Source organism: Cyprinus carpio, chromosome A25 (genome assembly GCF_018340385.1).
Source record: "Cyprinus carpio isolate SPL01 chromosome A25, ASM1834038v1, whole genome shotgun sequence".
NCBI lineage: Eukaryota > Metazoa > Chordata > Actinopteri > Cypriniformes > Cyprinidae > Cyprinus > Cyprinus carpio.
This window is the reverse complement of record NC_056596.1, coordinates 4,064,523-4,079,236: the sequence shown is the minus strand read 5'-3', so window position 1 is coordinate 4,079,236 and position 14,714 is coordinate 4,064,523. Positions and strand designations below refer to the sequence as shown.

Sequence of the window (14,714 nt, the reverse complement as noted above, 5' to 3'; positions counted from 1 at the left end):
TAATTGGTAATCCAAAAGAAAGGTTGCAAGTTCGGAGTCGAACCTCATTTCTTTCAAGTCCATCAGTTGTCTCCAGCGATGGAAAGCAGTGCCGATGTTTACTCTGGTTCGGCTCCTTTTCGTATCGGATTTGATTTGTGATTCCAAGCGCGGTTGTTTCCCTGTAGCGGGTGGTGGTAGTAGGTGTCTCTTGCCAAGGGCTTCAGCCATCCTTCCGCTCTCTTCCCTGAATTGAAATGAAGTAGTGGGCTGTACTTTCCACACGATTGACATCAGGTTCAAGTACGCCCACAAGCCGTGCGAGTTATTCGTGTATTACAGGTTGGCTGGTGGTTATGTTGCCCGTATACCGCCTCCCATGGCCGAAACTGGTATTACGACACCTGTCGGGCCGTGGCTAGTAATGCTAATGCTAATTAAGGTTGATATCTCTGCAGCACTATAACTTGACATTTTTTTAATGACATCATCGCCCTTATTTCTTCTCATTCTTTTGATGCGTGTAGGTCATTTTTTGGATATTTTTACCTCAATTTTTACACATGGCACCTTTAAGGCCAAACATATCCCGTTTCTAGCACACAAATGCCTCCTCTTAGTATGTAGCATATACGATATATTCAAATAGAAAACAGTTACTTTAAATTCTAATATTTTATATTACTTTTAATATGTAATATTTTGAGTGTGTGAAAATGTGTGCACGCTGTTTGTATTTAAAGGTTGAGATGGCTTAAATAATATCATTGAAGGTGGTGTGCTGTGGAAAAGGTCCAGTAATTACCTTTGAGCATGTGTTTGAGAGAAGAGGGGAGAGATATGTGAATGAAATGTGAGGGAAGGGAAAAGAGCCTAACCTCTCTGGATCAAGGGTACATTTGAGTTCAGTTAAATGTGCTCGGTGTTCTATAAAACACATGAGCAGATTTTGTCTGCTGTTACCCCTGAGAAACGCCGACTCTCTTCAGTTCAGCTCTTGGAATAAACTTTGATATCCTCCTAACAGCACTTTTAAACTCTCAAATCCTCTGTAAGAAAAACTAGTCCCTGAACAACAAGATTAAAAGTGCCAAATCATGGGGGATTTTTTTTCTTTTAAATATTTCATTATAAATTTGATGTAGTATATAGACATAACATCATACACTAAATATATGGCAAAAACACTAAAAGTAATGCTAGTATGTTCTTGCATTAGTGGTGAAGAGTAATTATAATTAATATATAATTAATATAATTAAAAGTCACCTATAGCAGTGGTTTTCAAATCCTGGGTCATGACCCATACTTAAAAAAAACATAGGTCGCCAGGATGATTTAAGAAAAATGCACACTGTTAAAAATTTTAGTATGAAATTACAGTATATTCCAGGTTAATCACTGAATTACTTTCACAGAAATTTCACTTCTCTTGTATCTAACTGCTCTCTCTGTAATTTCTTGCAAACAAACAGCACCATACTGTGTTTCTACAGTGCATATGTGACCCTGGACCACAAAATCAGACTTAAGTCGCTTGGGTATATTTGTAGCAATAGCCAAAAATACATTGTAAATGTATTGTCAAAATTATAGATTTTTGTTTTATGCCAAAAATCATTAGGACATTAAGTAAAGATCATGTTCCATGAAGATATTTAGTGAATTTCCTACTGTAAACATATCAAAACTTAATTTTTGATTAGTAATATGCATTGCTAAGAACTTAATTTGGACAACTTTAAACGTGATTTTCTCAATATTTTTGATAGTTTGTTTGTTTATTTTTGCACCCTCAGATTCCAGATTTTCAAATAGTTGTATCTCCGTTATATATTGTCCTATACTAACAAAATCATCCATCTTATTTATTCAGCTTTCAGATGATGTATAAATCTCAATTTCGTGGAGTTGTTATTTATTAGTGTTTTTGTTGTAGAGGGTCACACATGTACTATGAAGGCACCCAGCATGCAATGCAGCATGAATAGATAACCCTGTCGAGTTTTTTCATTCTTGTTGGTTTTATTTGTGCTATTAAACTTGCTTTTGGTTCACTTTTAGCAGTTTATGTTGTTTATTTTGTAATGTTGGTTTAAGTTGTAAGTGATGTTTTTATTTGTTGAGTGTTACCTTTGTTGTGTTTTGTACTGTATGTCGAGTATTGATGTCGCATCTTTCAGCGATAATCACCGCAAATCCTCAAACCCTCATCTTTTTTTGCTACAGCCACTATGTGTGTGGCCCAGTTTGCATGCGAACAGGTTCAAAAATTCCTTGAGCAACCAAATTTATTCAGCTCCTCGTCAAGCTGCGGGAACTGGGCTTTGAAGAAATGTGGCGTAACTGTGGAATCGATGTCAGTTGAGATCCTGGGAGTCCGGCAAACCCCAATGTCCTGAAATACCCCCGAATATTCAGTCAGTATTTCCTCTGTGGACTGAAGCTTTACTCTGTGCACTCCTTCCACCGATATTCCAAAGGCATCAAACCAGTCCCGTCCCAGCAGACTAGTGCCCTGGCCCTGGATGACTAACAAGGGCAGTGCGTTTATTGTTCCTTTGTATATTTCTTCCACAAATGTTTTTCCTTTTACTTCCAAGGATGCCTGTGACCATTGCTTCAGTATTCCATTGTCTGCATGCATTTCAGGGGGTTGAGAGGGCCACAATGAGTGATATGTATGCTCACTAATCAAGGTGCATGCTGCTTCTGAATCCACTTCCATTGTGTGCATGTTTGTTCAATATCGCAGTGGCCAGAGTTATAATGTTTATATGCCGTTCTAGTACATCCTTGTCACTATTGTGTCTAGTCTTTGTTAAACACCCAAGCTATGTGTCCTCTTTTTTTACAGTAATGGCATACAGCAGTAGAAAACATACAGGCTTGTGGGATGTGCTGGTAGCAGGGTTTATCACATTTTTGATTTTCACTTATAGCTGCTATCTTGTGTGCTGATGCATGTGTATGGGCTGTATAATGAACATCGTCTTCAGGCACTGATTCGTTTTGATCTTGACGAAGTAAACAAACATTTATCAATTCTGTTTCGCAGGCTAAACCCTTTTCCTCTGCCTCATTAAATGTGAGTGTGGGTTCAGCCAGTTGGTGTCATTGTAGCGCTTTTGTTGATCTTAAAGGAATTATTCTGCATTCAGTGTCCTGACTTGTTTTCCATACAATGTTTGTTAATGGTTGTCGAATGTATAATTGTTATAATAGTAGCTCACAGGGCGACTACTTATGTGAGTTATGTTGATGTGATTTCATGTTTTGACCAGTTTTTTTGTTTTTATTTGAAAATAAATTTCGATTTAGCTATAGATCTTTATTCTTGTTCTTTTTAATGCATGTCAGGATGCACATTTTGGCGTACTGTTAGCATTATTAGCTTGTTTGAAATCGGGAAATGGAAGGAAAGATCTAAATGTCAATTTGTTTTGTTTTTTCAAACTATTTTTTTCTATATTTTGTAGGATGTGTTGCTCAGAGAAAGTTATAAAGCCTTGTTTTTTCCAGTTCCACCCTTGTTTTTTCATATATAGCTCTTTAAGAGGAAAAAGAGGCCTACATGTTTACTGATGTGTTATCATCCTTATTTCTTGTAAAATAATATTTTCTTGAAATATCTTGACAGACTTTGATCAACGCAAAGGCTGTTTTTGATCTGCCATAGCAACAGCGATGCCCACAAATAGCTCAGAGTCTATATAGAGAGACTCCAGTAAAACACAGCTTTAAGATTGATGTAATTACAACCATCCCTCTTTCTCTCTCTCACAAGCACACACACACACACAGTCACTACATAACCAGAGGAACAAATCATCAGCAGAACCGCTTTTTACTATGTTTAATCTTACCGGCAGCTCAGCGGTTTGTTTTAAGAAACATAATGGTCACTCACTGTTACCATGGAGAGCACATGGGAAAAGATGTTTGCCATGTTTTGAGATGTGCTTTGAAAAATGTATATTTTAGACTGATTATTTGTGTTTGTTTGAATAGTGCATGCAGAGTGCAAACAGAACGGTTGGTAACATGGTTCAGTGACTCACATTTTCTTCTTCTTTTTATTGTAGTGGTGTAAATATAATTTGGGGACGAAAGCTCAGGTGAAAGTTCAGACAGTCATATTATAAGAGCAGGTGTATGGTGCAGAGACTGGATCAAGTCCAGGCCGGTTTTACTGGCACAGAGCTCATATGCGGAGAGATCCATTTATTCCCCATGACTGCAGCCATGGACAACAAATCATTCGTGAACCAATTGAGAAAGCGAGTTAAGGTCACCTTCAGAGAGGTTCGGTCTAGACAGAATATAGCTGTGATAAAAAAACTTGCTTCATTATGGATTCTTTCAGTCTGGTTCCTCGTACACATCTCTTGTTTCGGCAGATTAAACAGCAGGTTGCTTCCGTTGGTTTCAGTTGTTTCTGTTTCCATATGAATGTTCCGGATATCTGACAGGGTTTTGAGGAACTAGGGTGCGTCTGATTAATTGGGTGGGTCTGGTTAATTAAAAGGATCAGGAGACAGTAAAATACAGACTGGAGCATCTGTCATGGCAGAGGTATAGGGACATACACACGCACAAGCACACAGTTTCCCAGGGCGAAGGATGCAAGAGCAATAGCAGCATCATATGATTAAGCTAGTGTGACTTAGAAAGTCACATCAAAGAACAGGACTGCAACCAAATCCACTTACTTTCTGTCCTAAATAGTATGTGAGACTAAGGTTGAGCACATCCCAAATCATAGTATGTTGAAAATAATAAAATTTCCAGTGGATTTTTGTGTGTATGCATCCACGCTTGCTTTTTTACCACACTTTTTCAGCAAAGTATTCCCAAAGTATTTTTCCCCATTTATTTTTTCCCAGAGACAAAAACTACTGATTTAAATATGTTATATATAGAAACATGCACACACACACACACACACACACACACACACACACACACACACACACATATATATATATATATATATTTACATTTATTGTAATATCTGCATTTATGCATAGTAGTTTTAGAGCATTGGGAGACTATTACGTCACATGCTTTATGGGAGCGGGCGCATTTGGTTTGCTTGTCGCATTTCACTGATTGGTAGAGATTTCACTGCAGAGTCATGGGTAATGTAGTTTTTTATTAGGAATTCTGCTGTTGAACATAAAAAAAAAGTCATAATAATGCGGCTTAATGGCTTCAACAAAAGCATTTACAGTACCATCGATTAATAATCTTATAGCTCATAATAGGTCTGTCTATAAAGGTTTATAAGTTATAGTTCAAAATCAGTTCCTTTATGAAGAAAATGAATGGGATTTTACTTCCTGAACCTGACTTCTGCACTCAAAAATAGAGTTTCGATTGTGTTTGAATTTTATATTCATAAAAAATTTCCATGACACTCTTTAATCTATTTTAACATTTACTGTACATGCAAAGTGTAACAAACGGATGTGTAATCAACCATTTTATGTCCAATAGCGTTCTGACTCACTACATACTGTACTCAGAATTCTGTACTTTACCATCACCGATAAATTATGTACTTATTGGTCAGTTCACTTATAGGTCCATTTGAAATACATCAACACATTTTACTTCAATACTCTGACATATTTTAGAGTGAAACAGGATATTGAATGGGGAACAAATACAAGGATTGACCTTATTTATCAGAACTGACTGCATAGTCTAAAATGGGCATTATGTAGCAGAGATGGAGGTGGTTTGGAGGTCGAGGGATTCAAAAGAGGCATGATTTTGATGATTACAAAGACAAATATCCAAGGAATATGTAATAATGAAATAAATTGGGTCAATTCTGCTTTCATGTTGACTTGAAATAGATTTATGTTCACTAATGCCAATATGTTTTTGTAATTCCACTTTGGCACACTCATAGATTCCATCTTTCTGTCCATATTTTTCCACTCTCGGTCTTCTTTTCAAACAGTGTTCCCCTCTTTAAAATAACTGGTGTGTAAATACAGCTGTGCCATTTGCTTTAAACTAATGGAGTTTCATAATCTAAACAACAGAATAATGATGCTCATTTACAAACAAAAGCCTGCCATCTGTGTTTTTACCATGCTATGAGATGCTACACGCCTATAAAGACGAGAGCTGAGCTGAGTCTTGGTTAAATGTATGGTGCATGTTGAATTCTGGAATGGTTGGGGGTCTTCAACACACATGTGTTCCATTTAGAATCCCCTCAAAGAGCTTTAATGGGTTCCAGATTCATACGTGCTGGCTGTGCTCACTGTGGCCCTTGTGTCTTTTCTGGTCTGAGAATGCTCGGCTTGAACCTCAGAGTCCTTGGGCTCCAGTTGCCCATTCTGCCTCCTGTGTGCACCGTGAATTTTCCAACAAAAACAGACCTGATGATCGTAAAGCTGTGGGAAATATTCCCAGCTAATTCCATATATTCTCTCTCTGGCCCTTGCAGAGGGTTGTTGAGCACTGATATGAACCAAATCGGAGGCTTTAGATAAATGTAGTTTCATTAAAATTCATCTCGATTTGCTGGGTTCTGTCTGCTTTATATGCTATCTGAGGGTCTCAGATCTGTGCGGATAGTCTTTTGCAGGCTCAGATCTAAATGTTATAACCTTTTCAGCATTATGGATTATTATATGAGAGATCATATGAGCTTCAGCGTTTAGCTCTGCCTCCTGTTGTTTTTGGCTCTTTCGGCAAGATTTATGTGTTTGTTTTTGGAGAGCATCGACTGAATGTATATAGGGGTATCTGTGAGAACCCTTTGCTGAACTGTGAAGTTCTCTGGCGCTTTTGACGCATTGCTTACTCACAGTGCAAATGAGTGTTTCAGTTACTCTAAAGATGGTCTTTGTACATAAAATAGATATTTAGGCACATGAAAATAGTTTACTCCCATAGTTTTTTGTGCATCCAGTTCACTTTATTTATGGTGAGTATTAAGTGCTATATATCTCTCAAAACATTTTATTTCCTTAATGTATGAATACAGAGGAACAAATAGAGACACAACTAGGCTGGATGCCACTGACTTATGAGCTAGTGCTTAGTGGTTGGCTAATGACAGTAAATTTTGCTGAATGATTTCAGATGCTACTCTATTATGTATATTAAACAGGATAAAGAAGTGATTTACTGAAAAATCTGTCATTATTTACTCACCCTCATGTCATTCCAAATCCAGGCTTTCTTATGTGGAACAAAATATTTTGAAGAATGTACTGATATGTTTCCATGCAATTACAATTAAAGGGTACAAACTTTCAAGTTTCAAAAAAGATGGAAAAGAACCATGAAAGTAGTCCAGATGATTGTATTCCAAGTGTTCTGAAGTCACACAATAGCTTTGTGTGAGGAACAAATCAAAGTCACTGGTAATCTTTGTCTGAAAAATTTAGTGAGTTCAAGGATTCACCTTGGATTCACCTCCGATTAAGTAAACTCAAGTACTGAATCACTCTGATACTTCCATGAATCTTTCAGACTTCTTTGTGAACCAGATCAAACGATTCATTCAACAAGGAGTAAAGAAATTTTTTTTGGGGGGGTGAACTGTTCCTTTAATTCATATGAATATGCCATTGTGATATTTTAACCTTAATCTACTATTGTAAATTTTGTCATTATTTGCCTAATATGTGATGTTTTCGTTGTAACAATAGTATCCTGTTGATGATCTTGGATAAGAGAATTACACGAGTCACAAATTGACTCCTGACCCTCTACCAAGACATCTGACCATAGTTCCTGTGAGAATGTTCCATTTCTGGATCCTTTTCAGAATTTCGTAAAGGGGTTTCCCAATGAGTCTGGCTGTGTAATGTTACCATGGCGTAGACGCTGTTGATTTGGCCCCTGGAAACCTCTTCAGTGGAACGGGGATCTCCTTGACATAAGGCCCAGGAGTGATGTGTGAATGATTTACTAAAGGAGCTTTAGCAATAGAGGAAAAAATCAAATTTGCAGTCCAAGGCAGGTGGCTACATTAGCATACAGCCGAACATTACTACACTAAGCTTTGGAAATCCTGCAGAAAAGCAGTTATATAAACATTCTCATGGGGCTGAAGCCAGAACAGTGTCTTTTCTACACAACAGCTGACGAGACAGCTGGAAAAGTTTTAAATTCAAACTTCCATCTGCTGTATGTCTTCCCATTTCCACATTCACACGTTAATGGTGAACGTCATTATTAAAATATTTATAATAAAAAATAAAAAAAAACTTTCTCCCTCTGTGTTTGCAGCTTCCTATTTCGGGGACAGCTACTGTCGAATAGATGCCGTTAAGGATCTGTCAAGTTTTCAAGTGTCGCTCCAATTTAAAACAAGCAGACATCGTGGCCTGCTCCTACTGGCTGCGGGAGACAGAGATTACCTCTCGCTGGAGCTCTACAATGGCAGATTACAGGTGAAATACAGTACATTTTGGGTTCAGATCGTTTAGGGGTCAATTTATAAACTTTCAGATCCAGATCACCAACAGCTACTCATGCCACCTTAAATCACCCTTTGACTTCTAGTTGCATTTTTGCTGTAATTCACTGTCAGTGTGAATGCTCTTTAAGTGTTAAAATGTCAAGTGTTAAACTGCTTTGGATAAAATTGCCTTGTAAATTACTACTTATACACTAAAGACAGAGATCAGATCTGGCAAAATCAGAAATCACAGGGTACAGTTCAAAATATCTACTTTGTAATGTAAATTAAAAACCCAGACTGACTACACAAATAAATACAATCACCAATATTTTCTCATGGCCCTTCAAGACTTCGGGGCCCCAGAATGAGTCACACATGGAGAAAATCTCTTGTGAGTTTTTTAGAAGCAGCCCCTTGGTTTTTGGTGAGAGGGATGACTCACATTCAATTCCAGCTCCACTGTGACTGAATCGTCACAGTTTTTCAGCTCAACATGGAAAAAGCTTCCACGGCTTGAATGAGTTACTGGTTTGCTCTGAGTGTATTTTTTCTTCATCTGCAGCTTCCCTAGAAAATGGCTCCTGCTCCGCATAGATAAACACAGACACTCAAACTCCCTGCATTATGCTGCAATATGAAACGGTACTAGGACTATTTCATCAGTGGCAGGATTTGTCATTAAAAACGCATTTCCACCGACATATTTAATTCATTCAGATTTACTATTTTCATCTTTGCAAGCTGCAGATCTGAAATGAGATGGCTACAGTGTTTGAAATAGCCAACTGATCCAGCAAAGTCTGTATCAGAAATTCACAGTTGAATGCATGTATAATGCGCTGTGAAAAATCATATTCTTAACCAGTACCTTTATCTTGTTTTCTAGTAAAAATGTCAAAAGAGAAATGCACCCCATAAAGCAAAATTACATTTATTAAGATACTAAGATTAGATTAATTAGTGTGATTTTGGAGCAAGGAAACCCTAAAACCCTGAACAAACTCCTAATATTAACAATTATTAACCTTTAGCATGCAATTCCTCCAGCAAATTTGTGCGACAAACATGAATGTTACCTGAAATGATATCGCTAGAAACGAACCAGAGCATCTTAGCAACTGATTGCAATGTTCTACAAAACACTCAGAACAGCTTAGAAACTGCACAACAATGCCATGCTAACCACTAAAAACACCCTAACATCATAGCAGCAACTTTTTCACAGGCAAACACCACAAACTTTTTTTTTCTTCAGAAAATGTACAAAATTATGTTTTGCTTCTTGTATTTAACTGTCATTTGCTTGTGCATGTATCTTTACAGGCTAGGATAGACATGGGATCTGGAGAAAAGATTCTCTCCTCCAGCATGGGTCTCCAGCTCAGTAACCTTCTAGACCATCATGTGTCTCTCATTCTGAAAGACTCCAAACTTACTATGGCTGTGGACAACCTGTACACAACCTTCATTCCAGTGGAGGATGCAGATAAGCATCTGAACATCAACCAGGGCATGTTCCTTGGGGGCGTGAGGGACCTGGAAGTGGAGTACCTGAGCACAGCTGTTCCCTCCCTGCGTGGCTGCATGAGCAACGTTATGTTTGAGTCTCAAGACTATGATATTCTGGCTTCAGCGGCTACAGTCTGCTATGACACCAAGGAGAGCTGCAGCAGTGAGTTTGAGGCAGGGGACGGAGACACCACAAGCTTTAGCAGTCCAGAATCATTCATTTCTTTCCCTACCTGGACCAGACCTAGCACAGGCTCCCGTAGCCTGGAGATGCTGATGAAGACGACCATTGAGGATGCTCTGTTGCTCTTCCACCCAGGACATCAGGCAGACTTCATTGCAGTCGGAATGGCAGGAGGGTTCTTAAAAGGTGTAATGGATCTGGGAAGTGGAATGTATGTGCTAGACAATGTGGAAGTGAAAGTGGATGATGATCAGTGGCACAGAGTTAAAGTTCAGATTGACCCCAATAAGTTTCAGATAAATGTGGACAGTCAAATGGTTTCACTCACTCTTAATGAGACAGAAAAGCTGGATCTAGTGGGGAACCTGTACCTGGGAGGCATTCAAAGGAAGATGAAGGATGTGTTTCAAGATTATTTGACTCGTGTGGAGGAGGAGGTCACATCTGAGTCCTTTATTGGATGTTTAGGGGAAATCAAGGTGAATCAGAAGGGCAGAAGCCTGCAGGATGCTCTGATAACTAAAGACATTCATGTGAAATGTGAAGGAGAATATGATTACTCCACTTATGATGAGGATTTGGAGTTTACAACTATGTCTCCAGTAAGAATCACATACATTAATGTCAATACTGATGAAAGACACTGTTCTCCTACAGAGGACTTGCCAAAGATGTTTCGCAATATTTCCAAGCTCCTGGACATCACTCCTCTGCTGGTTCCGGAGGGAGGAGAGGCCTTCATCGACATTGTAAACCTAAACCCAACATTTAACCTAAAAGCTGCAGGTGTTCGTGAATCTGAGATCATCTTTACTCTGCTAAACAATCCCTGGTATGGACTGGTTGATATGAACTTAAGAAACACAAGGGTACAGAAATTTACCCTTCTGGATGTTGTCAACAAGAAAATCAAGTATCTTCATGATGGCAATGAAAAGTATGGAGATCAAATCCAGCTGGAGGTGACTGCACATGGAACGAATCTCCCAGAGTGCTTGAGTGTTGCACGCCGGTATGTGCTATCAGTGGAAATCATCCCAGTCAATGACATCCCTCAGCTCAGTGCAGGTGATATCTCAATCACAGCTAATGGTCGTACTCGTCTGAGCCCAAACCTCATCAAAATCTCAGACTTGGACAATAGTTGTGATGAACTCAAGTTCACAGTTACATCAGACCCTACTGCTGCTGGATATCTGGAGAATGTTCAACAGCCAGGATTTGGTCTAAGAGAGTTCACTTGTAGACAACTGAAAGAAGGAAATGTCTACTATGTGCACAAAGGAGGAGAAGTGATGGAACTTACCCTGCAGGTCTCAGATGGAGATTTGGTTAGCCAGTCACTCACATTTAAGTTGCTTATCACCCAGCCACAGATGAATCTAGTCACAAATACTGGCCTTCTGGTCACCCAGGATGAGAGCACTCCAATTGGAATACAAAATCTGGCCATTTCTGCAACTCCAAATACTGGAGACGTTGTATATAATGTCACTCAGCCACTTCAGTTTGGAGAACTGCAGTTGATCTCAGACAATGGGGTAACAAAAAGAGTCACACTATTTCATCAGTCTGATCTGGAGCAGAACCGACTGAAATACGTTCCCAAACTCACAGCTGATCTCATGGGCACAGAAACAGAGTTTATTCACTTCAATGCACAGCTTGGACAGGTCATCCTCCCAGACAACTTATTTATCATTAATATCATGCCTGCCCTTATAGGAATAGGTAACAGCATTCCTCTGGAAGTTGAAGGTGGGCAGCAAAAGGTCATTAAACCTGAACAACTACAAGATTTTGTAAGGGAAAGCAACATTGATTCAAGATCAGTCCAGTACATGATTACGAAAAGCCCAGTCCAGGGAGTCTTGATGATGCCTGATAAAGAGTTGTCTGATGGTGATACCTTCACCCAACAAGACATTTTGAATGGTTTCATCAGTTACAGCCCTCGTGTCCACAGAGCAGTTGACTTTGAGGATCAGTTCCAGTTCAAAGTATTCACAGAGGATCAGTACTCCAGAGTATACACCTTTCCAATCAAAATCAAAGCTGATTTGGATGCTCCTGTCCTAATCAATGAGAGACTTGTTGTGCTGGAAGGAAATGAAAACATCATAAATAAAGAATATCTCTGGGTTCAAACCTCCACCTCAACAGACTTTGTGTACAGGATAGTACAAGATCCCAAACATGGTCGTCTTATCAGAGACTCTCCACCAGGTATGCCGAGGTTTGATGGAGCAATTCAAGTCTTTAGCAATGAGGATCTCTCTTTGAACAGGTTGGTCTACAAGCATGATGGATCAGAAACAAGTCATGACCAGTTTACCTTTCTGGCATTTGATTCAAGAGGTGGCAATGGTTGGCAAGATGAAGGTCGTGAGGTACTGAGGGGAGTGTTTAACATTGCAATACAGTCCAGGAATGACTACGTACCTCAAAGGGTAATCCACAAACCTTTTAATGTTGTCAGAAATGGCCAGCGTTTATTGACCACTGATGACATTCTATTCAAAGATGATGACTCTGACTTTAATGACACCCAGCTGGTTTATGTGAGAGTGGGAATTCTTTCAGGAAACATTGTCTCTGCAGTAGACCCAATGCAACCACTCTTCCGCTTTACCCAGGCTGACCTGAGGGACAGGAAGGTTCTGTTTGTCCACCATGGGGCAAACCGTGAGCGATTCCAACTTCAAGTATCTGATGGTTTACATAAGACAACCACTGTACTTCAGGTGCAAGCAGGTGACCCTTACCTACATATAGCCAACAATACCATGGTGGTCATGGATCATGGTAGCACCAAGACGCTTAACACCAGTCTGCTAAGTGCAGAGACCAACATGGATATTAGAAGTACAGCTGAGATCATTTATGATGTGACTTCTCCTCCGAGTGATGGTAGTATTATAGTAAGTGGAATTGAATCTTCCAAATTTACACAAGAGGACCTGACTAAGGGCGTGGTCTACTACAAACACAATGACCAGAGCCTTAGCTCGAAAGATTCATTTGCCTTCACAGTGCAAGCTAAGGGTTGGGCCACGGAGGGCACTTTCAGGATTAAGATATTCAAGAAAGGTTACCGGTCACAGCCACTAGTTGTGTCCAATGTGGTGATCCTTGCCTATGAAGGAGAGCATTCTGTTATTGATGCAAGCCACCTGGAGGTAAAAATACCTTTCTAAAATATATTTTTAAAAATATGAATGAATTGTTTTTCATCCTGTTGGCATTTTCTGGCATTTTTTTTTCTTTTTTCAAGTACATATCTAAAAATTTTGTTCTGTTTTAATTTTATGTAATTTGTAAATTGTAAAAAAAAAAAAAAACTACAGAACTCTGACCTCTCTATTGCCATTTGTGGTTCAAACATAAAATTGCAAGTTGCTGCTCAATATCTAAATCATTATTGTAGGCTTACCGTAGTGACTTGGGATAAGGCAAGAACTCTTCTGAGCACTGATTTTTTTTGTATTTCACTAGATAAGATTGTATTAATTTGTATCACAAAAAGGAACACTGTTACCAAATTAAGTGCAACAATTTAGACCAAAAAAAAATGGTGTTATGAATGGATTTCTTCAAATTGTGTTTTAGGAAAGAGATCAAAAGTTCATGTCAAAGTTCTTATCCAAAGGCATAAAGTCAGTGTTTTAAACATTAAACATACAGCAGAAATATTCATATCAGTTTACAAAGTCTTCCAACAGTCCTTATTGATAATTTGTGTTCAACAGCTGTTGTATTACGGTTGTGGAAGGTTCCAGAACCACAAGAACACTGCTCCCAAAATCTCTGAATGCTGGTCTCATAAATCAATCCAAGCGCTGCTTTGCATTTAGTTGCAAACTGTGTGTTTTAGAAGACAGACAATGTTTTAAATGTACTTGAGCCTCTGCAGTGGTTCGGCTATTGTTGACGCTCCACTGAGTGTACTTTCAGTAATTACCCAAGTGTTGCAGTAGAGGAAACAATCTCTGCTCAGATTCATTAGGACATTTGTGATACCTGACATTGATTTACATTTTGTATTACTTTTTCCTCTAAGCATTTCTGAGATTTTTCACGTGCTGAATAGTGGAGTTTGCATAATCTCAATTAATAGCAAAATATCAAAAACAGCTCAAGGTTTCTTTAATGTATCATTCAGTACCATTAATAGATCAAAACATATTTATGTATTTTAAACTGTGTAAATTTTACTCTAAGATTTAATTTGAAGGGACAGTTCAACCAACAATGAAATTCCTTTATTCATCATCATATAGTACCCAATAACTTTTTTTGTTAAATCTCTTGAATGTCATTTCCATTTACATACATTAAAACTATTTTTTTTTTAGCTTTATTTAACCAGGAAATTAAAAACTCTTGAGATTTAAAATCTCATTTACAAGAGGGTCCTGGCAGCACATTTAGTTACACATAAAACAAAATACATTTGTTTACATACACAGAAACATACACAAATCACTCAAAACATTTACAATCAGATGACTCTACAAATAGATCCTTTAAAATATATTTAAAATTATTTAGTGATACCAACTCTTTTAAGCATAACTTATCTTGTAGTTGTTTCCAATCAAGTGG

At 38.4% G+C, this 14,714-nt stretch overlaps 1 protein-coding gene across 1 annotated transcript in view; it reads left to right on the top strand.

The window, feature by feature from the left end:
- LOC109050852 (chondroitin sulfate proteoglycan 4-like) overlaps positions 1-14,714 on the top strand; it is a 47,049-nt gene that overhangs the window by 17,362 nt on the left and 14,973 nt on the right. Inside the window, exons 2-3 of the mRNA XM_042715076.1 lie at positions 8,242-8,405; positions 9,740-13,288. Coding sequence (XP_042571010.1) covers positions 8,242-8,405; positions 9,740-13,288 — 3,713 coding nt within the window. The remainder of the gene's footprint in view (positions 1-8,241; positions 8,406-9,739; positions 13,289-14,714) is intronic.